The sequence below is a fragment of the Pristis pectinata genome, chromosome 21 (assembly GCF_009764475.1).
Source record: "Pristis pectinata isolate sPriPec2 chromosome 21, sPriPec2.1.pri, whole genome shotgun sequence".
Taxonomy (NCBI): domain Eukaryota; kingdom Metazoa; phylum Chordata; class Chondrichthyes; order Rhinopristiformes; family Pristidae; genus Pristis; species Pristis pectinata.
Genome location: NC_067425.1, coordinates 9,604,084 through 9,629,005, shown reverse-complemented (window position 1 = coordinate 9,629,005; position 24,922 = coordinate 9,604,084). Strand labels below are relative to the sequence as shown.

General features: G+C 39.2%; 2 protein-coding genes across 2 annotated transcripts; one reads left to right on the top strand and one right to left on the bottom strand.

The window, feature by feature from the left end:
- Nucleotides 1–165: 165 nt before the first annotated feature.
- On the bottom strand, nt 166–17,011 carry LOC127581159 (BTB/POZ domain-containing adapter for CUL3-mediated RhoA degradation protein 2-like). Its single transcript, XM_052035215.1, is given in 8 exon segments — nt 166–3,834; nt 4,477–4,672; nt 6,225–6,277; nt 6,369–6,458; nt 8,101–8,174; nt 8,177–8,269; nt 10,655–10,990; nt 16,790–17,011. Coding segments are annotated over 7 exon segments (957 nt in total). The 5' UTR covers nt 10,869–10,990; nt 16,790–17,011; the 3' UTR covers nt 166–3,597.
- Nucleotides 17,012–17,515: 504 nt separating this feature from the next.
- Nucleotides 17,516–24,801, top strand: ift20 (intraflagellar transport 20 homolog (Chlamydomonas)). Its single transcript, XM_052035217.1, has 4 exons — nt 17,516–17,729; nt 21,436–21,521; nt 22,854–22,957; nt 24,384–24,801. Exons 1-4 carry the CDS (start codon nt 17,609–17,611, stop codon nt 24,463–24,465), a joined length of 393 nt encoding a protein of 130 aa, XP_051891177.1. The 5' UTR covers nt 17,516–17,608; the 3' UTR covers nt 24,466–24,801.
- Nucleotides 24,802–24,922: the final 121 nt, after the last annotated feature.

The following is a 24,922-nucleotide window of genomic DNA, read 5'->3' as shown; positions in this document are numbered from 1 at the left end:
TAAGAATGAAGTGTACATTAGGTGCCATTACATAATATGTTCATAAATGAATGACAGGTTATGTTATGTAGTCACTTTTTTTTGTTTAAACACCCTTCCTAAGGAGGGTGAATTTTGTTGTTTTTAATTTCACCTGATCCTCAAGGACAATAACTGTACTGCAAATTCTTGAAACATACAAGACATACATTAAAAACCATCAGTATACAGCAAAAAGAGCTCACACATAACAGCAACCATCACAAATTTTATTAAGGTTGGCAAACATTTTTGCTTAACATTTAAAAAGGAGCAACACTTCTGCACAGGATACACTTCTATAAAGTTATTCCTCAGGTAGTGCTACTTGAGTTTGTTTGAAATGTGTGCGACACAGCAACATCGTGGAAAAATAATTCATCACAGTGTTAAGAGCAAATTTATTTACAGAGAGTGGTTTTGCAAGCGAGTATTCCAGTTTGTTAGTTAACCAACCATTTTAAAGGTTAATTCCAATAAGAGAATCCACAGTTGTGAGTTGAATCTTAATCACTGCAGTATGTGGGTTACAAATTGGTTAATGAGTAAAAGGGGATTTGGAAACACACACACAAATCACAATTTGAATGTCATCACTCATCTGTAATTGCAGGCAAATTATGGAAAAATAATAATTTAGGTGAAGTGTTTGAACAAAAAGATTTTGCTTTTTGCTCAAATGTTTCCAATTTACACTTAATGGCAATATTGGTGTGGTCAATTAAAATATTTCAGAATTGATATTGAGTAGTGTACCATTTTGGGCTGCACATGAAAATCTGGGTTATTTCACTTCCTACAGCAGTGAACATAAGAGGCTAAAGGACAATTCCATGTTGAGGATCTAGGCTCTCTCATTTATAAAATGGTGACAACATTTTTACGGCATGATTGTTGATGCTCCCTTCCCCCCAAATTGGAGGGGGATTTGGATTTAAGTTTGAGGTGGTAAAAGAACAGTGTTAAGATTGTCTAAAAAGTGGCTCAGCGTATCTGTTGTTGTTGAATTTTTGAAATGATCACACAGTAGGCACCTTAAAGCATAGTTATTCAAACAATATTATGGCATGAAGGTGGGCACTGTGATGGAAATTCAATCACACTGCCTCTGTTAAACAGCATGAAATGGAGCCTAATATTCTAGTATGGAAAGCACACGTGGACTCTTCTGCATCCTCCCAAATTCCCTCTCAGTCCTATATCACTATCTATCCGTCATTACTAGTCCACTGGGCTATCTTAACAAGACCAAGGGTGAAATATGGACTAATCGTCCATCTCCATAGTGTCTTGACAAATCACATAAATAGGCTTATGAATAGGGCTTTAAACTAAATGGGGGGGGGGGGGGGGGGCGGAAAAGAAAGGGCTCCAAGAGCAAGATGTTTAATAAGTCAAGATGAAATTAAAAGAGAGATAGCATAGGATAGGAAAGGGGAAATTGACAGGCTAGGGCAGAATATGTAAAAAGTATGCAGCACAGGGTAAATCCAAAAACCTCAAAATCAAAATAGAAAGAAACTTGTTTCCTATTTCATCTTGTGAAAAATTCTATTGACCAGGTTGTGTCAGAGGTGTCAGTCTGCTAATGAATCTTTGGGCCATGTATCAAGTAGGTGTCTTGCCATGCAAAAAAAGAGGTTCCAAAGGCACAATCGTGTTTCAGAAATCCTCTGTTTATGGCCTCCAGGACTGGTGTGCACCTACAGAACCAAGGTTTAGGGATGGTACGGGGAAGACTTGGATTCCGGACAATATCTTTACGAGTGGAGATATTGCCGCTGATGTATCTGTTTAGTTTGGGAATAATTCTAGCTCTTAGGGCAAAACTAACTTAGAAAAATATACACACCTGGAAAATGTTATTAAGACGCATTGCAAGGTCAATTCGGTGAGCTTTTAAGGACTTATGATTGGCACCGAGGCAAGTAGTTTCTGTTTCAATAAGTAGGATTGTGAAAAAACAGCGCCTGAACTCCTCTTGCAGCCAAGACCATCACTGAAAAGAAACAGATGAAGTAACCTTGATCACCTGAAAAGGACTCATGACTCAATTTTTGGCACAGACTCACTCCTGAATGTTTCATCAGCTGTAAGTTTTTTTTCAGTTAGACAAAGCTGCTCTATAGCTGGGCAGCAGGCTCTGTATCACAGTGGAAAGATGGGGGAAAAGAGCTGAAAAGGAATAAACTCTGCTAGTTATTTTATCTCTGACCTGAAGACAGCCATGGTGTATGGAAGGATTCTACAGTATATTAACTGGCAGTTATCAAAAACAAACTTTTCTGGTCGAAAATCCAACCTTCGTTTGCTTGAGCCACCTATATGTTATTTAAATACAATTTCGTTAAAAATTACATTAGTATACAAACTGCAGTTTTACCAGGCAAATGTTAGACACATCACTATTCCGTCCTAAATGATACAAAATAGTTTTAAGCATCTCAGTCCAGAAGAATAGAACAATGGGTACATAAATACAAAAACAAATTTAAATTCTGGTCCAGTCAAAATAAATTTCACCTGCACAGCTGTACTACCATCATAAAGAAGAAAATAAAAATAGTCATCCCATACTGCGTATTAACAAAAAAAACCTGAACAAATCAGATTAAAAATGCATGTGAAATATTTCACCACAAATATAAGCTGCCACAGTTCTGTGAGGTTTGTAACAGGTGGAATGTTTCAAAACTATCCAAAATTCTAATGCACTTCAATCCCAAATGTTGTAAACTGAACCAAAAAAAAAGCACGTTAAGTGTGTGAAATATTAATTTGCAATCGCAATCGACTTGAAAGAATACTTTGGGAGAGATGCAGTAAGAAATGTAAATTACTCTTCTCATTCTCTCCACTCTATCTCCCAAAAAAGATCCTCTTTCTATACAGCAACTTTTGACTGAAATACTCCAAAAGGTCTAAGAGGTATAAACGAACACTTCCTCAATAGCCTTGGAAGTAAATGCGATATGATACTGACATATACAGAACAGGAATGCAAGCCAAGTATGAAATTAGCAATATTCCTGCTCAGGCACACATTTGGACTTCCCAGTGATACAAGGGCAGAATCCAAAATAAAGTAACAGTGGTAAAAAGGGGAGGGCCTCTTTACCAAAGGCCTCCATAGTCTTATGCAAATGTGCAGCAATCACCTGGGAATTATGGTAATTTTGACCTTCTCTGTCAAATGTTCATGGTCATGACAGAATGACAATTCACTGGCATTGGTATTGAATTCCCACTGCCATGAGCTAGTCAGGTGCTGTAACGAGTTACATCACTTTGGATTGCAGATTTCTGGAACATGCCAAACATCAATAGAAGGATCGTCCACAATTAAGGGAAAATTTATGCACAAGTTTTGAGATGTATTTCAGCTCCACTTAAGGCATTTTTTTTCCAGAAGAATGAAAATCAAGATAACAGATTACAGAAAATTAAACTTAAAAGCACACAGGTTTCCCTTCTGCCATCAGTCAGTTATCTTCATATTCCAGGATGATCTGCACAGTGATGACCATTAGTACACAATTTTTTTTAAAAATGTAAATATATACCCAGGAATGTTTGATTTTAGTCTCTGTAGGCAGGCTGGTGTCCAAGGGGTCTATCATCATATGAGCTGTATCTTTTCACGTGTATTCTACGCACACGATCTCTAACTTCCAATGCCTCCTCATCTTCACTGTGTGACCCTTGAACAGATGTTCGACTAGTAGCCTCTAACAGCAAGTTATCAGGTACACGTGGCGTTTCATAAAGCAAGACGTTCAATGTCTCTTCGTAAATTCTTGCTTCAGGAAATTCAACCTGCACAATTAAAGAAAGGTGTAATTAAAGTTGTAAACTACCAGCTGGAGAATGTGGCACGTTAACTTAAGTTTCCTTTCACATACGAGTACGATGACAAAACAGGTCACATTAATCTGGCTGGACACTCAGCAGACTTTTATCGCAGCTACTCGACTTGGAGATGAACTTAGGTGTTAGGTAAAACAAGCCATTGAATGTTTTCCCCAAGACAATATTTTTTTTTAAAAACAGGAAATATTGAAATTCTGCATCCAAATGTTACAATGTCATTGGCTTGAAGACATCTAGAATAGCCCCAATATCATTCAATGCTGTTTACTTTGCTTTTCCTTTCCATGATAAAAAAAATGGTCACAATGCACCTTCAGCTGGTTTAAAGGTCAGCACAACATGGTGGGCCAAAGGGCCTGCATTGTGCTGTATTGTTCCATGGTTCTATGGTTCAACTCAATGGATGAAAGCCCTTTGGCTACTATTCTTACAAGACAGATACAAATCACGATACACCAAATTTGGATATTTCTAAGCAAAACTTCAAATAGCTTTGTATTTGCAGACAACAAAAAAAAAATCAACTTTCATATTGTTGAAAGGAAGGTTACTATGTCGGCTTACTTACAGTGAATACTTTTCACATACCTTTGTTTGTTTCTTTTCTGTTGCATACACAATGGAGGTACAGCAAACCTCAGCAAGCTTGCGGCCCTGTCCATAAAATGACCAGCAGCAAATCTCATCTCCTAAGACATCCTTCATAAAAAGCACTCTTCCGTTAAATCTCAGGGACAGTTTGTCGAACAGTTCAACATTCTTTAGCAAATTGTCATCAGAGTTGCTGAATAAACAAAACCCAATTTCAGTAATTGGTGATAATGCATAACAGTAATGCAGTTGTTTGAAGCTTTTTTACTATATTGTGCACAAGATCTTGAATCTTTGCTTAGTTGCTTGGTGAGTACTTCATTAAATGACAATAGCCAAAGCAAATCTAATTTTTTTCCACAGCTCTTTGACTTAGAAAGCTAAACATTATTCAATGTTTGAATTTGGTTTGATTTTGTTAAATTGGAATGAACAAAATTCCAACTTAAATTGGAATGAACAGAACTGACCACATGCTTAATTATAATGTAAACTAAATTTATATTTTTAGGTTTAGAAACAAAAAGATAGTGAACTTTCAGAATGTTGTATGCACTGCCAAGGCTAGTTTGAAGCTTAACAGGAGCCTATGCAAGATTTACTATGCCAAGATCAATATCACAGATCCTCTTGGGCCACACACTAAGTTCAAAATCAGTATCTGAATCAACCCACATATATCTCAAGCCGTTGATCCAAAAAGATCTTGACATTCTGATTTAGTATTTAATCATCAATGCACCTGCAACCAATAAGGTTCAAAAATAAAACAATGAAATATAAATTAGCAGGGCTTGTTGACCACAGGTTGGAGATCCTTCTACTAAGTTGAATAGCTTTTTGTCTAACTTTGTATTTTCACAAGGAGAGGAATGACTATGGTACTGTTCTTTTATTTTAGTGTATGCTCTAGTATCTTTTACATATCAGTTATTGACTTTGTTCTTAAATGGATGCTTACATCCGTGTAAGAGTAGCAGAGACACAAGAAGACTTTATCCTTCAATTGCAAGACCAAATCAGGCCCATGATTTAAATACAAATCACAAGAAAAAAAATACAGCATTACATCTAAAGCTTTTCACTGTTACCCACTTACAGGGCAGATTCTTTTTAAGCAAGAAAATTTACTGTCCTGGCTTTCAACAGTTTTCCTATCTGCATAACCTGCACTCTGACAATTTCTGTATTGATCTGTACTAACTGGTATTTACCAAGTTAAGTGAGAATGGGTTTAGTTTTTTTTGATTCTTTAAAGGTGGCAGGTACAGAAAAGTTTATTAACAGTTTGTGGGGGGGTGGGAAAAAGACAGGAGGAAATGAATTTCCGTGAAAGCGGGATGGAGAAGTTTAAAATATTTAACTGTTTTGCAACAGAACCACTAAAGTTGACTATTATACACCTTCAGTGGTTAGTAAATAGCACACTGGTAGCCAGTTACAGAGAAGCTGTGTTGCTTGAGAAATAGCAAGTTAACTGCCTACGAATGGCTGTCTTGTCCCATTTCCAATTTGTTACACTGTAAATGTTGTCCAGAGATGAGCCTTAAATGGCAAACTAAACCTTACACAGAATTATTTTGCTTTTCCATCACTTTCCAACAATCTCTTGAAAGCTGTGTTATCCAAGTGTTAGATGCAGTTCAAAGTAATAATTTAAAAGAATTCCAATAAGCTAATAGTTTAGCTTAATGAGATCCTTTTCTGCGTTTAAAATGAGAGCCTAATCTGAAGCAGAATCATACCTAGTGTAGGAATACTTGTTGTTGCTCCTGTTGTGCAGCAGCTTCACAACTGGCTGTTAGTGAAGAATACAGGTAGTTAGTTATTTCCAATCAAACCTGACAAAATATGTTCTTCCAATAAAAAACACACAATAATTTTGTGACCTTAGCACAGCTTTCAATTAGTCTTTCTTCCTCCTTGGGAGATGTTATCATGGGGATCGTGCAAGCAACTTCACAGCATTCATTCTTTTCCTAAAAGAAAACCACATCATAAGTTCAGAGTTGAAGAAAGTCATCAATGAATAAACTTTACTTCATAAGGACAACGGTATGTGGTTGCTATGGTGACCACAGTCCAACTTCAGCCAAGTGCAGCAAACATGGAAAATATTCCTGCTGCACAAGACAGACAGAGAAAAGAATTGTTTTTTATTCCTGGGTCACATGAGGTGCACTATTCAGTGCTTTGCTGCCAGGAGAGTTTGCCAGCTGCAGAATTTCACCAACTCTCTGGTTTCACAAGAGTCAAAAAAGGTTTTTCAGTAAATAGGATCCTTTCTGTGTTTAAAATGAGGGTTTATGGACCACTTAATCCCATCAGTACTCAGTAACCATTTATGGGTTTGTAAAGTTGAAGTAAACAACAACTATAGTCACTGCTTGCTGCTCTGCCTTCTCCTTTCTCTTACCCTTTGCAATATTTATGTCCTGCTATGGATTTCATTCCAAGAAATTCATTCACAGGATGTGGGCATCACTCAAGGCCAACATTTATTGCTTATTTCCTAATTGCTCCTGGTTTGAATGGCTCATTAGGTCACATCAGAAGAAAGAGTCGAGTCACATACAGACCAGATGTGGGAAGAAAAGGGCAGATTTCCTTCCCGGAATGCTGCTAAAAAAAAGGCCAAGTTTACTTAATGAAACCAAATTTAAATTTCCCCACCTGGAGGGTTTGAATCCATCTCGAGATCATTAGCCCAGGCCTCCAATTTTACTGCAGGTTTCAATGCAATTTAGGTTAAAATTATTCTTAAATATACCAAATTTTAAGTTACAAACTAAATAAATGGAATCTGGCATCAGCTTTCCTGGTATAATGATTTCATTCACTATTTTGTGTTAGAATGCAGCACAGGAACAGGACCTCTGGCCCATCATGGCTCTGTCAACCATGATCCCACTCAACTAATCCCATCTACCTATACATGGTCCATATCCCTCTACATCCTGCTCACTCGTCTGTCTAGATGCTTCCTAAACATCGTTATCTTATCTACTTCAGCCATGTTTCAGGGATCCACCACTATAAAAAAGCTTGCCTTGCATGTCTTCTCTATCCTCTGAAATACATGCATGTATTAATTTAGTCTTGCAAAATAAAAATTAATGCAGCATCTTATAGCAAGATGAATGGATTTCACAATGGGTTAACGTTATTTTGCTTGGAAGCCTTGAATTGACTGCAACTTAGACTGATATTTCAAAACCCTTCATTCACTTTCCATCAGCTGAAAATCCAAGGTGAACTGAGGCAGAACCATTTTCAACAGCTCCTATCACTAGTCATCTTATTTGAGGTTTTAGGATGACAGATATATAGAGCAAAAAAATTCACATTGACGTAGCCATCATACTTCTGTGAGTTTAAGGGTGCGGTCTGTCATTGTGGTAGCATTAGAAGCTTCATTGTACATGAAGTAAAAAATATTGCTTTTATCTGAGATTTGGTGCCTGAGCAGAATTTAGAGGTGAAGTTTTAATGCCACCAGGTGTCTACTATAGGGACATTTTAAAAAATACATTTTACATCTTCATAAAGAAAAATAAATACAGACCATTAAATTACAATTAGTAATAAAAGTTAAACCAAGGGACAGCATCTGTAAGTTACCTGTAAAGCTGTCTGACAGACATCCACTAGGCCTTGAATGAGGTAATATTTAGCCTCTGCCAACAGTTCCTTTATTCCCGCCTACTCTTTGGAAGGATAATTGAGTCATCCCTCAGGTAGTTCAAGACAGTGCCAAAATGTTTCCCACAACGGTCAATAAGGATCCAACCTGTTTGGAAAAATACCAAATATTGCAATTTAAAGGAGCATAATTCAAGCAAGGATACTTACATCTCGATTTTCTTTTACACAAGTGAAAGCAAGGATCCACCACCTGTGTTATATAAATGTAAATATATATTTGATAAAAAGCTACTCAACCCATTTAGGTACAACCTGCTTGGTTTCACATAATTAATTGCTTGGTGGGAAGATTCTCCAAATTTTTTTTATATATCCCTCAACTGCACTTCGAGCAAACCTTTAGAATATCAAAACTTATGCTGCATTACCTGGTCTTTATTGACAAGACATTTCTATTGTCCCATCATTATTTGTATTTATCTTACATCCTGCAGGGGCAGCCTGGCTCAGTTGGCAGTACTCTCATATCTAAACGTTTTGGATCTATCACTATTTCACCTTTTCTAGAACATTATGTGCATAAGCTAAGCAGTACAAGCAAATAACTTTTTGTATTTTTAATTATGTGAATCCTATCCAACCCATAGACTCTTAATTAGTCACTGCCTCCCTTCTCCTCCTCCCCAACTTAGCACTTCATTTATGACATTGTTTACAATCTAATTTCATGCTAATTAGAATAATTCCTGACAGCGCTGCATAAGGAAACTTCACTAATACAATTTGAAAACTCAAATAGATTATACCCATTCCTAACACATACCTAACACTTCTGTAGAACAAAGTCCAGTGTCACTTCACGAGACATAGCTTAAATTGTCTAGCCCAGTGACTGCATAATAGTTGATGATTATCACAAGGCCAATATCCTTCCTAGTGTGGCCTTTTCTAACCCCAACAGAAATGTACTGGGTCAGGTGCTTTGATATTAATACCAAGGTGACAAATTATTTGGAATACGGTATGGAACATCACAAGTCTTGCTTTTAAGACATACGTATAGTTAAAATTGCCTTTCCTCCACAGGTTAGTGTGGACTAAACTAGCCTGGGAACACTGGGGGACAGATGTTTATCAGGTAAGCACAGAAGCAAGATGGAAACAGAGGACATAAGCAGAGGGAAGTGTTTTATAGGACATCAGACAATAGGATAATGGTCCTAAAGAGCAAGGAATTAAATTGAAGAAGTTTGTTAAATTAGTTTGAGTTCAAGGTAATTAGTTACCCCCAGACCTCAGAGATAAACAGACATTCTGTGGCATTTTACTGTTGCAATGCAGTATCATTAAAACAAAATCAGAGTGGTAATGGATTGGCTCCCTTTTCATATAACTTAACTTTATCCTTAGTATAAGATGAAAAATGGTCAGATTAAGGCTGAGAACAGGACAACAAACACTTTTCTACACCAACCTCCCTGGGACCTCAGCACTGGAAATTTTAAACTGCCCTTTGATCTGCCAAGAGTTTCCAAGATTTTAACCCGCAAACTTTGCATTGGCTAAGTACGATTTGGTGTAGCTGCTCTCCAACTTTCATGATGAGGCATGGACCTTGGTTGTTCACCTATACATTGTAGCTTTGATTTGCCCCTACCTTCTTATCACCAAGTAGCACGATTCCTCCATGCAAGGCAATCTATATAGTTTGTATCATTAAGTTTCGGTGTGCTGCAACACGAGTTTACATAGACTGCAACCAATGACAGATCAGTGTAACATTATAACTGCTAGGTTTGCAATAATGGCAGGATTTATGGATCTGGAAAGCTTGTATAGTGATAAATTAATGACTTTGTAACTGTTTTCTCACTCTAGGTGCCAAATAATCCCAGATATGATTGTCAATTAAACCTGCCAATCCATGTAAAAAAAGACAGACATAGCTATTTTTCACTGAAGCCCATCTTAAGACATGATCGTTATCAAACCTACATTTTGGACTGTTTGGAACATTAATACATTGCAGGAATCAATAACTACAAGAAAACTAGTTTTTAGAAGTCCCTTTTCCAAATAAATTAAGAAACTGCAGCTTCATTTGATAGCATGCACTAAACTCCCATTTAAAAACAACCAAAATCTGTTTTACTGACCATCTTGTGCATTAAATTCTAAATAATTTTTGTCTGCATCATTTCATACACTGGGGAAGACATTTACAATTTCTCTCCAAAGATCCACCAGTTTAGAACCCTTAAAAAAAAGTGGGGGATTAAAAGGCTTTCTACCACTCACATTACTAAACACTCCTTTGCTACAGTTTCCTTTTTATGTCACTCCAAGGTCATGACCAATGTTTGCGGGAGCTTCCTGTTACAGACTGGTTTCCAGAAACAGTGGCTACACTTGACAAGTATTTCAATTGTCTGGGGCACTTTGACATACCCCAAAATTGTGAAGGATGCTATACAAATGCACATCTTTAAAAAAATAAACCTTCTAAAACAATCCATAAAATTAAATTCACCTTCTTTGTCAGTCAGTACTTCCATTCTTCCACTAAACATTGCCTTCAGCATGGTGTCGTGTCTGGTTAAAATCTGAACAGTGGTATAATACAGCGAGCCTCCAACATTTAACCTGATGTATTTGTTCCCCATGCTTCCTCCTTTAAAGCTGATGGCCTTGGGTTTGGCTCCAGAGGAAGGACAAGGTGAAGTTAAGCAGGTGTCCCCAGACATGTCTCTCTGAAGATAAATGGTGACTCTGCACACAGTTGGCTTAATCTGTCCCTCCGTGGTTGGTGTGTGCAATCCGGACAAAAATGAGTCAAGGGCTGGTCACGTTCACAGATGTTCATAACCTTTGCACCATTAAAAGTAAGGAAAATCTTAGCAATGAACATCAAAAGATACTATAAACGAAACAGCATTTTGCATCCATTTGAAAATGTAATATCACAGAACATCCACATTACCAATTTATCTTCTCTATGGGGACCAGATTTACGGAAATTCCAGTTTTGTTAATGTGCTTGCAAAACTATATTGCGTGTTTTAAAAAAATAATCATAACAAAGCACCCAAGAGAGAGGAACAGGAGCAACCAAAGTGGTTCTACCATTCTGCTCTTTGGCTTCAACTTAATTTTGCTACCAGATCCCTGGTATCAACTCCCCTATGGTCCAAGAATCTATCTCAGCCTTCAAATACTTAATGACTCCGCACTTACAGACCTCTGGGAGGTGAAGAATTCCAGAGATCCAGAACCCTCAAGTAATTTCTCATCTCTCAAGAAGTCAACTCGTTATTCTGAGAATTTTCACCCAATTCTACACACACTCACCAGAGGAAACATCTTTGTAGCATTCATCATGCAAAGCCCCTTCACAATCATGTGTCAATTAAGTAAAGTCTCGTTCTTCGAAATGTCCACTCAATCTTTCTTCATAACACAATCCCCACATTTAAAGCTTGAGTCCACTTGAGACTACTCCAAAATGCTATCTGCCTTAAATCTTGCTCTGTGCAGGTCTATCAGATTTCCTAAGCTAGGTTTCTTTAATATTCAAACTGGAGTTTCAATTTTTGTTCATTGCCTTGCACTTGTTAAAAACAGTAAGAAATCTTGTGTGCAACAGTACATCATGCAAGAACTCAGGGTAAAACAAATCCGGTGCACGATTAGAAATTATAAGTTCATAATTCAAAAATAATTTTACATTTAAATGATGCAATAATGAGACAATTGCTAGGAAGAATAAGTTAAATTGATGTTGACAACTTACAAAAAATACCATAATCCATTGGTCCTTGCCGACTAGCTCACTTTCTAAACATCTGATGACGACTGCAGACTACTTTAACAAGAACATATCAGACATTCACCACATTAGGGAATCAAGTAACAACACCTGCCATTTATAGGGTACCTTTAACAATGGGGAAACATCCAAAGATGTTACACAAGAGCATAATATTAGTCCAAATATAATCCCAAAAATCAACATTTCAAATGTTGTGTTGAAGGTCAACATTTCATTGGTCTGTTTGATAGTGCCTGTTAGTCATTGGGTAGCCCCACATTTTACGAGAAAGTGTCTTTGATTCATACATAGCAGTAGGAACACCTTACCATTAAGTTGTCACATAACAGTATAAAAACCCGAAGGGTCACCCATCTGTGAAGATCTAGCAAATCCAGTTTGAAAACCAGGATGCTTAGAAGAGACCAAGATGGATGAAATGGCATGCGAGTGTACTAAAAAGCCGAGGCGATTGTTACATGAATGAAAGGCATTGTTTTAAATGTTAGAAAAGCCCTTGGCAAATCATCCAAGGTTATCATGGAATACTGTTACTAGCTTGAGTGCCTTCGAGTCACAGAACAACAGATGGAGACCTTAACCACTATTTCCCCCCTTGCATCTAACTCTCCCACCCCTCTCCACCCAGCTTTGAGCTCCTGACCTGACTGGCACCATTCCCACTGCGCTCTGGTTACACACTTGCCCACATTCCCACCCCCAGCTGTGCAGCTGGCCCATACTCCCAAATCCTCTTGTAGGAACTTGGATGTTTTGATGTCATCATCCTGCTGAACAAGGCATAAGGTGGCTAATTTAAAGAAAAGGAGGCGGCTGATTTGAAGAACAAGGCACCTTCTGGAGGACAAACAGGAAGAGGAATTGTGGTCTTCATGGAGTGAGCTTTGCCCTCAATAACAAGCTAGTCTGGTGTCTCAGTGACTCCTCCTGCAGAATTAATAAATGCTTTTTTACCCATTAGCCCACTCCAAAACAAAATCAACATATTATGATCATCGGCATATATGTCCCAACCCTGGAAGGTACAGATTAAACCAAAGAGAAACTATTCTGACTTTAGGAAGAAAAAATCCTTATTTGGATCCCAGAGGACACAACTCTCTGGTAAAGTGTGATCAGCAAAGGTGGCTAACTCAAATGGGGTCCTCCTGCTAACAAAATGTTTGGAGCATGGTCTTGTTAGAACCAATGCCTTGTTTCATCAGAATGACAAGCAGAAGACTTCATGACAACACCCCAGTTTAGACACTGGCATTAGATTACATCGGAGGAAGGAATTGTACAGATGTTCCATGCCCTTACAATTACTTATTTCTGCTGAATTGATCATTGTCTAATCAATACTAGGAATGAATTTTAGGAGAGGAAATGGAAAGCAAGATTACCCAAATGTCATGCTAAAGGATCACATGGACTCTTGTATGCAAGTTGAGATTGAAAACTCTACTGATTCAAATACTTTTCATTCTCAGTTTACGCATTCAGCAAAATATTATTCCCTCAGGCCTTTAAGCATTAAACCACCCAAGAAATGAGCTATCCAGTTTGGAACAACACTCAGCAGACCTTCAGAACTTACATTTTAATAGAAATGCAGAACTTCTCAAACTTCAGTCCAAAACTTGAGAACTTAAATACTTGATTTACATGTAAATAAACAGTACCTTAGAAAAGTTTGTGTCAGCTGCACTGAAATTGCTGAATGCTTCATAGAAGGAACGGAAGTATACGATATAATAAAAGAAACGATTGAAATGGGAAGTCAATGGAACGACTGGAGATGAGTCAGCTCAAGAACAATAGGATTTTTGTTTTACAGATTGCAATGATGCATCCATCATTAAGGAACCTCACCACCCAGGACATGCCTTCTTCATGTTACTACCATCAGGGGAGAGGTACAGGAGCCCAAAGACCCACACTCAGTGATTTAGGGACAGCTTCTTACCCTCAGCCATCAGATTTCTGAATGGTCCATGAACACTACCTCATTATTCCTCTTCTGCACTATTTATTTTTGTAACATAATAATTTTCATGTCTTTATGTCTTGCACCGTACTGCTGCCGCAAAACAACAAATTTCACAACATACGTCAGTGATAATAAACCTGATTCTAGCAGAACTCAGTTTAATTTCTCATTTGAAAGATGGCACCTCTAACACTGGAGTTTTATCATTGAGTATCTAGAGTGAGAACGTAAGAAACAGAAGCAGGAGTAGGTCAATCAGCCTCTCAAACCTGCTGCATCATTCAATAAGTTTACTGCTGATCCATTCCTGATTTCAACAGGACTTTCCCATTCTGCCTCCACAAGTCGGGTGCATTGTAGTTCAAATGTCTGTCAATCTCCATTCCAAAGAATCCAAGGAATTCCTCATCTCCATCTTAAGTGAGTAACCCTGTCTGAAACAATGCCATCCAGTTGTAGATAACCCCACTAGGGAAATATCCTCTCAATGTCCGCTCTGTCAAACCCTCTCAGAATCTTGAATGTCGTAATAAGATCCAATTTTTCTATACTTCAGTAAGCATAGTTCCAATCAGCTCAACCTTTCTTCATATTTTAAACTTTTTATTGCAGAAATAACCCTAGTGAAAATCTTCCTATGCGTGCATTGTTCCTTAAATACAGAGACCAAAACAGCAAGCAGCCCCTCCAGGTGCGGTCTCACCACTGCCTTGTACAGTTGCAACTGAACTTACCCATTATATATTCCATATCACCTGCAATAAAGGCCAACATTCCATCAGCCTTCCTAATTACTCGCTGTAACTGCATGCTAACTTTCCTGCTTTACCTACAAGGACACCCAGGTCCCTTTGCACTGGAACATTTTGCAGTCTCACTCCATTTAAATAATAATTTGCTCTTTTCATTCTACCTTCTAAAGTGGATGACGTATGTTTTCCCCAACTTCTTGCCCATTCACTTAACCTACCAATATCCCTCTGCAAGCTGTTTTCATCACAACTTGCTAACCTACTTGTCTTTTTATTTGCAGAAAATTTGGCCACTGTACACTTGGTCCCTTCATTGAGTCATACAGCAGGGAAACAGGCCTTTCGGCCCGCCAGGTCTGTGCTGACCATCAACCACCCATTTATGCTAATCCTACATTAATCAGATTTTTTATTTTCCCCATGTCCTCATCAATTCCCGTCATATTTTACCTCTTACCTAACACTAGGGGAAATTTAAAGTGGCTAAGTAACCTATCAACCCACACATTGTTGGGATATGGGAGGAAGTCAGATCACCTGGAGGAAACCCTCACAATGAGAATTTGCAAATTCAGCACCCAAGGTCTGGATTAAACCCGTGTCTCTGGCATCGTGAGGCTGCAGCTCCACTAGCTGTGCCACTGTACCATGCATCCAAGTCATTAATATAGATTGCAACTAGCTGAAACCCCAGCACTGATCTTTATGGCACTCCCACTAGTTCCGGATTGCCAAACCTAAAATAACTCATTTATCTCAACTCTATGCTATCTGTTAGTTAGCTAGCCAACTAACTACATTACCCCCAGTCTTGAGTGGGATAAAAATGAGAGTGCTGACACCTTTTGCAAACCAAAGCTACATTTTGTTGTACTACAGAAACTCAACAAAGAAAATTCCTGAGACTGCAGTTCTGCTCCATCTAGTACCATGATCCATTGAATGTGGTATCATTGAAAATTAACAGTATAGCCAGGTTTCCCCAATCTTGGAGACTAAACATAGTCTCCACATCCTGCAGAGCCAATAAAAAGTCACTAATAAAAAATTCTTGATGATCTTGGGATAAATTGGTAAACATCTGCATTATTTATGCAAAAACAGATTCAATCCAAGGACCACGAGTTTAGAAACATTACCTCATAGTTTGTCAGCTAGCCCAGTAAGTCTCTATTTAGTACTACACAATAATTAGGGGGTTTTGGAGAATGCAATATTGGCCTGTTGATTAACCCAACCTTGAGGTAACCAGGTCCATTGCACACAGTATCCCTTTCATAAGTAAATTTCCTACTTCCTTCCAACAATTTAATTACAGCTCAGGTTTACTGCCATGAAATCATTCTATCACCTAGAATACATTTTTTTCTAGCTGCAATGGAGTTGAAATGGGAGAATCTCAGTTGCACAGGATATATAGAAACTGGCCATCCAATTTAACCAGTCTATGGTCTACCTGAAATCCATTCTACCTTTCCTCATCCAAATCCATCAGCATAACCCATTACTCCCTTCTCCATTACACGTATCCAGTTTCCCTTTAAATGTATCTGTACTATTTGCTTCAAGCACTCTTAGTGGTAGTTCACTCGAATTAAGCATCAGCTACAGCTCAGGCAGTTGTTCTCTAGCAAAGTCAAAAAGTTGAGAGTTTAAGAGCACAACTTGAACAGGAGCACAGAAGTCTAAATTGACATTGGTGCAGTCCTGATGAACTGAAGCAAGGTCAAGGTGTTCTCTTTCAACTGAGAGCTTGCCTTCTCTCTCAGGTACAGGTAAAATGTTTTGAAGAGTAGGGGAGCTTTTCCCTGATGTCCTACTTATCCCTACACCAAAATCAATAAAACAGATCAATTGGTCATTGGCAAATTGCAGCTTCTGGGATCTTACTGGACACAAATTGTGGCGGTCATATTTCCTGGACCATAAAAACCGCCAGACCTGGGTTGTGAGACCCTGGCAGGGATGTGAAAGGCGCTACAGAAATGCAAGCCTGCCTTTGAAGCAACATGCGTTGAGTGAAGCGTTCCACCCCTCACGTAGTTGATTGGAAGGCTTGTGGCAGCCAGCCAGCCCACCTACCCCCTCCCCGATGGGCCCGAGCCCCCATACCTGCAGCAGGACGGAGCCTGCGGTCGGCGCTGCCCGCTCACCGACCCCCTCACTGCCCGCTGGGACCCCCGGCCGCCGCCAACGGCACCACCATGGTCACGGGCCGCCGCCACACCGGAACCACCTCGTCAGCCGGCACTGCGCCTGCGTGCGGCGCACACTCCCGCCCTTCGCCGTCGAACCACGCATGCGTACACCTCCCCGCCAGCGCATTCAATTATTCATGGCGGGGGGGTTTCCAGAAAAATGTTATTTCACGCCGTAAAGAATGAGGTTCAATAAGAGGGATTTTACTCAACTGCTTTATAACGAGCTGTTGAAAGACTTTTTATGTTTTGGGTGGTTGGTGTTCTTTTCTGAGGGGGTAAAGTATGAAACTTAACACTCATAAATGAAGCGTGAAGGGCAGATTTGATATTGAGAATGCGGCTCTCAGCCGTCTGCCGCCAGCCCGCTGCCGAGCAGATTCCAACGTGTAGGCGGAAAAGACAAGGGAACACGGCAGATCAGAATGCGCAGGCGCAGTGGCATTGACTACACGGCAGATTGGAATACGCAGGCGCACTGACGACGGCTACACGGCAGATTATAATGCGCAAGCGCACTGGCGATGGGATCACGGCAGATTGGGGTACGCAGGCGCATTGGCGATGGGATCACGGCAGATTGGGTGCGCAGGCGCATTGGCGATGGGTGCGCGGCACATTGGAATGCGCAGGCGCGGTATGTCCGGCCGCCGGTGACGTCACTGGGGTCCGAGGCCAGTCGTCGCCGTGGCAGCGGTTGCCGAAGGCCGGCAGCCCATTCACACCGAGGGCGATGGAGGCGCTGGGGGAGGCCGGGCTGCACTTTGACGAGCTTAACAAACTGAGGGTCCTGGATCCGGAGGTGGCGCAAAACACAATAGAGCTGAAGGAGGAGTGCAAGGACTTTGTGGAAAGTAGGTGTTGGGGACGAGAGGGCCGTTACCGGTTACCATATGGAAGGTGGGGCACCGTTGGAAAGGCGAGAGATGTACATTCCTGTGGCGCCTGGAACTACCTCAGGACGTCCTAAAAGTACCTTAGGATCATTGAAGTACTGGGGACGGCGATGTAGGGGTGTGTACACAGCAAGATCTCACAGATGGTTGGGGTAATGATGGGTGGAGGATAGACATTGGTATTAACAATGGATCTTCCCTGTTATTCTTGTAAACACTACTGTAGGATATTTTGTGCCCGAGTGAAAAACGAGCTGCTGGAGCAACTCATTGGGTCAGGCAGCATCTGTGGAGGGAAATGGACAGCCGACCTTTCGGACCCCATCATCTGGACTAGTAGGTGAGGGGTCTTGATCCAAAACATAGACTGTCCATTTCCCTCCACAGATGCTGCCTGACTCGCTGAGTTGCTCCAGCAGCTTGATTTATTTTTTTTTGCTCCAAATTCCATCATCTTGTGTCTCCATTTTTTTCCTGCCCAAAGGGGGAGACATGGGCTTAATATGTCATTCAGAAGGTCTCATTCACTTTGACAGCGCAGCTCTCCCACCTGCTCTGTCATGGGAATGTTAGCTAAGGTGCCTGGAAGTAGGGTGAACTGCAACTGTCTGATTTGTAGATGGTGAGCCACCTTTAACTTTTAACAACATAAACTGCTTTCAGCAATAACAAAGCACAAAACTGGAAGAAATTCTTGCAGAGTGGTGAAAACTTGCATTAATTTATCAAGGTGGTAGAAACACAAAATGCTTCAAAGTAAAGTTGGAACCAGACTAGATAACTATGTTTAGTTTCCATCTTTTGTGCTGAATATTTGCACTCACCTGTCCTATTCCAATATCTGATGATTCCTTTATTACCCAAAATCTATCATTCCCAGTCTTGAATATAGTTATTGCCTAAACATCATCAGCTTGCATGGCCTAGGGTAGAAAATTCCAAAGATCAGAACTTCAGTAAGTGAAGCCTCATTTTATTTTTTTATCTTGGGTTGGAAGAATGTTCGCTTATGGGAGGAAATTGTGTCCTGGGGTCACACTTGTGAGAAAATGTAGCTGATTCCCTCAGTCACTGAAGCTCTCTGTGCTGGCATCCATCTACAGAATTGTAGGGAGTCCTTTGGGTCAGAAGTACAGACTCCTCACCTAGTTGGCTAACTTCAGTGTGGTACAAGGATTGTAGCATAGACATAGAGAGAGACAGCACAGAAGCAGTACCGTCTTTTGGATAAACAAGGGACTGCAGATGCTGGAAATCTGGAGCAACACACAAAGGAGCTGGAGGAACTCACTGAATCAGGCAGCATCTGACAGCAGTCTTGATGAAGGATCCCAACCTGTAACATTGACTGTCCATTTCCCTCTATAAATGCTGCCTGACTCGCTGAGTTCCTCCAGCTTGTGTGTTGCTCCTCTTATCTTTTGTTATTGCAATTAGTGGGCATGATGGAATTTTTACTGCAGTAATCTTGTCACACTCCTCTGAATCATATGCAGTTTAAAAAATGGCACTGAGCCAAGGAGGAGATTTATGGGTTAATAAAAGCCTGGTCAAATGGGTAGGTTTTATGGAAGGTTTCAAAGAGGTGTGGTAAAGATTCGAAGCCTAGATGGCTGAATACACAGCTGTTGGTTGTAGTGAAAGAATTGAAATGAGCCAATGTCAGAGGAATCCAGAATTCCTGAACAGTTATTAACTTTGGAAGAGAATGGAGAAAAAAAAATGTTCACTTTGTTTTCACTACATTTCCCAAAAGGGTGAAGAATTTTTTTTTGTATGTAGTTTAACAAAAAATATAAAAACTTAAATTAAGTCATAGCAGAGGCTCAAATCTTTCAGAAGCTGAATTCAGTTTTTTCAGGATGTCATACTTGACAAATTGTAATTCTTTTTTCTCTTGCTGTAACTCATCAAGGATTCAGTACTAAGGTATCATTAACAATACACCTTTAGGTTTCATTAATAATACACCTCTAGGTATCATTAACAGTGTACTTTTCAAATTTCCAAATCATTTAAGAGCCTCTTAATTTTGGAGTACTAATGAAAAGGGTGTATGATGAATTGCATACTATTGTACTTGACATATTGCGTAATATTCTGGTAGATTTTAAAGTAAGTACTACACAAGGATTTGGATTATAGAATGGCAACATTAGATGGTAGTCTCAGACCGAATTATTGTCATTTTTGATTCCAGTTTAAGAATTGATAGAATCACTATATGTAAAACCAAGTCACCATGAATTATTGTTGAACCATAATTTGGATACAGTATTAGCATCCAGTTGTTTTGATAGTATAAATAGATAAAGCATCAATGAGATAACAGGTGTAAGTCCTATCCCTAACATTATGCCAACAATTTTCATTTCTGTAATGACAGAAAATACCAGTGATGCTCGGCAGATCGGGTAGTATCTGTGGAGGGGGAGAGAGGGAGATAGTAAATATTTCATGTTGATGACCTTTCACCAGATGTTAACCACCTCTCTCCACAGATACTGTGTGACCTACTGATATCTCAGTCTTTCGGTTTTTAGTTTGGATTCCAGCATCTGCAGTTCTTTGCTTTTCTATTTCCATAGCATCTTTAATGTGGTTTTCCAAGCCACTTCATTGAGGTGTTATCAAACAAAAATTATGCCAAGCCACAGGTAGAAATTGGAACAGATAACCAAAAGGTTCGCCAACAGTGTCTTAAAGACAGAAAAAACTGGCCTAGCATTGGAATGTAATTCCAAAGTTAGGATGAAGTGAATCAATTGCTTTCAAGACAAAAACCACAATTGGAGGAGTACAATTGGACGATTGGGGTTCTGTAGCTCGCCAAATGTGATACCAAGGTTGCAAACAGTTTGCTCAATTTCACATAGTTACCAGAGAAGGGAGGGAGTTGGATGCCAGGGAATGAAGTTTGTCGTCAGTGACTAAACCAATACTTTGGTGGTCTTAGTGTTGAAGGAAACAATGACTTATCCACTGTGGAAATAAGACAAGCTGTCTGATGACTTAGAAATGGTGAGAGGGTCAAGAAAGGCAAGGATGAGGTACAGCTAGATAGCATCAGGGTGGAAATGGGCACTGTGTTTTGGAATGCTGTCATGGAAGAGTGGAAATGGGGATTAGGACAGTGCTCATTCTTCAGAAGCACCATAGATAATGTGTGGGCACAGAAAGAACTTATTGCAGGTGATTCTCTGGCTACAGTTGGATATATAATGATGGAATCAGGACTGGAGAAGAATTTGTGGTCATTTATGTAAAAGACTGCAGCCTAGTTGAGAAGGATGAGGTGATGGATTACTTTTATCACAATGTCATGAAATTTTGTTATTGATTTTGATAAGACCCACTCTTCTGAGCATAGAACTGATGGGAGGACTTGCACAAGTGGTTCTGGGATGGGCATGTGTTTGGTAGTCTGCTATACAACTGAAGAGAAAGGTTGGGCATAGGGAGATAGACTTGATTAATGGGTACACAGGTGGTTAGCTACATTTTTTATTAGACTAAGGATCGCTGTGCAGAAGCAAGAGTTGTATTCTCCCTTCATCAGATCCTGCCAGTTGGTGACAAATTCATGAGTGGAGGTATCATAACCAATTATCTGTTGTTATTATTATAACATGTAACTTGGTATCAATCTTTTAATTTTTTTCAGAAATAGGTCAGTTTCAGAAGATTGTTGGTGGGTTAATTGAGATTGTTGATCAACTTGCAAAAGAAGCTGAGAATGAGAAGATGAAGGTAATGTTTCTAAATACTTTCATTTGTGTGTTTTTTGACAATGATAAGGGAAATGATGACAATGATCAATTCCTCATTGCTAAGTCAGCCTGTTAAAGTTTCATCCTTATGGAACTTGGAATTGTCTCCCAGCAGGTAAGTCCTCGTATGGTAATTGAATCCAGTGTTGCAATGTGCAAGCCTGTGTATGATGCATTCACCATTCAAAACCTGATGGAATTTGCAGCAAGCGGTGCTTCTGAGATGACATGTATTTTGGGAATTACCCACAAATGTTGATTACAAAATAGTTTTCTCTTTAGTAATAGTTGTAACTGTTATGGTGTAAAATTCTAAATGATGAGTAATTATATTAACTCATATGCGTGCACATTGAGCTAGCCTGTATTTGGTTGGAGAATAAGAACTTTGCTTACTGTGGAGTGGTGGGGAAGGGGATTTGCCAATGATTCAAAGATGGGAAAGTGTGAAGAGGACATAACGAGGCTGCTTGGACAAGAAATTTGGCAAATCGAGTCAGATGTGGAAAAAGGCAAAATTGTCCTTTATTGGCAGGAAGAATAAAAGGGAATTTTATGTAAATAACTTAAGATTGCAGAGACGAGGCTCGGAGGGGTCTGGATGTCCCAGTGTTTGATTCACAAACGGCTAGTCTGCAGATATAGCAAGTAATTAGGAAATCTAACAATGTTATTGTTTAATGCTAAGAAAAGTGAATACAAAAGTAGGGACACTATACTTCACTTATACAAGGCACAGGCAGGCCACGTGGAGTACTGTGTATACCAATGGTCTCATTTAATGAAGGATGTGAATGCATTAGAAGCAGTTCAAAGAAGGCTTCCTAGACTGATGCCTGGAATGGGTGCATTGCCTCATCAGGAAATATTGGACTAGCTAAGGATCCACTGTAGTTTAGAGTTAGAGGGGATTTAATTGAAACTTTTATGATCCTGAGGGGTCTTGACAGTGTGAATATGGAGACAATGTTTCTTCATATGGGAGAATCTAGAACGAGGGATCATTGTTTAAAAGGAGGTTTTCCTTTTAAGCCATAGGTGAGGCAAACATTTTTCTGAGGGCTGTGAATCTTTGGATCTCTTCTTCAAAGGGCTGTAGGAGCAGACTTTTTAACATTTTTAAGACCGAGGTAGACAGATATGCAAAAGTTATCTCGGGTAAATGAGAATGTGGGGTTGTAGTTACAGTTTGATCAGCCATGGTCTTATTAAGTGACAGAGAAGGCTTAAGGAGTGGAGTGTCCTGCATCAGCTCATGTTCTTAGTTTGTATATTTGTAAAGATTGATATTTAATTTTGTTGCTGTCAACAGGCCATAGGGGCCAGAAATCTTTTGAAGTCAGTCGCTAAGCAAAGGGAAGCACAACAGCAGCAGCTCCAAGCTCTAATCGCTGAAAAGAAAATGCAACTTGAAAGGTTTGTTAAAATGTATTTGTTGTTACCTACACTAAAAGAGAATTAACCAATAGTGCAGTGCCTTGCATAAAGCCATTGCTCAGATACTGTTAAATGTAAATGTCTTTCTGCTATTTTAGTTTGATTACATGCCAGCAATAATTCCTATTCATTTTATATTTTGTGATGCTATTGCTTGATGCCAAGGACAAGGAATTTAAAAGTCTTCATTGTGACATAATTCAAGCAGAAACAACATGAAAGGTGGTCTACAAGCCACAGAAGCATACAGTACTCCTGTCTTCCAACTAGGTCAAAGAATCTATCACCAGTCATATTTTAAATAAAAATCTCCATTTTCAAGATAACTGCATGATTTCCAGAGCAAAGGGAAGGCCCTTTTACGGTTACTCAGACTGCCTCTCAAGCTGATTTGCTGAAAAGTGCTGAAAGCAGGAAACAAAATAGATCCCAACTTCTCAGTGAAAATAACTAACTAGTTTCTTCAACCAGTGCTTCATTCTACATAGTGCCTTTAAAAGTGGTTCACAGGAATGTTAATTAAAAAATGATACGGACCCCAGACAGACAACAGGACGGGTGACCAACTACTTGTTCAAAGAAGAAAAGTCGTCTTTTCTTCAATACCTCTGCCATTCCATCAACACTGTGGTTTACACAGTGCATTTTTGAATTGGTATTTCTAAAAAGAGGGAATTTGTGAACCAGGAGCTTAGACGGCAGAAAGACCAACAACTAGTTGTCTGGTAAATTATAGACAAGAGAAGGAAGAGAGAGTTTTGGAGGGCTGCAGGGTTCAGTGCAAATGCAGAAATAGGTCGAGGTTCGTCATGGAGGGATTTGAGTATAGGAACAATGAATTTCATTGTGCAGAAGTAGGTAATGTACAATAGATAATGAATGATTATGGAGTTTAGTTGACTGGAAATCATTTTAGGATAAGCTACTAGAAGGAAGCTTTATTGTACTTTTCTTGGTTCCTGTTGTTTTTTTTTGAGAAGCAACTTATTCTTTGGTTTCATTACCATCTATTTCTGATTGACTGAAACGAGTTGACTGGCCAATTTTTGGGGTTATTCTAGATGTCGGCCGAGTGATTAAGCAAGAGGTGGCATGCAACTTTAAGGCTATAGTAATATTTGATGACCCCCAAATCATTTATAAATGTGCACTGTGCTGGACAAGGCACAATGGGGAAAATCTCAAACTTAATTACCATACTGTCAGGTTTTTGACCTGATTTCCTCCAGATGTCATAAGCAGTGTTCTGAGCAAGACCATTTTTATTTCAGGAACCAAGTTAAAAATGTACAGTGTGACATTTTTTCCCCCTGAATGATCTGTTTAAAAATCATGTTATCACAAAGTGTTATCACTTTGTATTTCTTTCTGGGTGTTATGTGTAACAGAGAACTTGTTTTTGCAGATATCGGATAGAATATGATGCCCTGTCAAAGGTAGAAGCTGAACAGAATGAGTTCATTGATCAATTCATTCTTCAGAAATGAAGTGGGAAGGAGAGACACTAAAGAGAAAAGTATACTCAACAAAACAATGCAGAGAAGATTTCAGTGGTTATTCCATTATGCCATTCCATCAACAGTGGTTTTACACACAGTGCATTTTTGAATTGCTATTTCAGTGAATATAAAGCATATATTTCTATAATGCAGATTTATATGTGGTTGTTTTGGACCATATCAGCAATTTTTACTGCACAATTTTAAAATACACTTTTTAGGATACAATTTCTGAAAGCATCAAACAGTAAATATTGTGTAAATACTTTTAGCACTTGTTTTGTATATTTTATGTTATAGCTAATAAATCAATCTTGCAGCATGTATGATCATGAGCTACATTTATTTACTAGCTGTCCTTTATGAGGATCAATAAAACTAATGTTTCACTCTGTGGCTTACCCATCAAAACTGTTTCTGCCTTTGATGCAGTGAACATTACCAA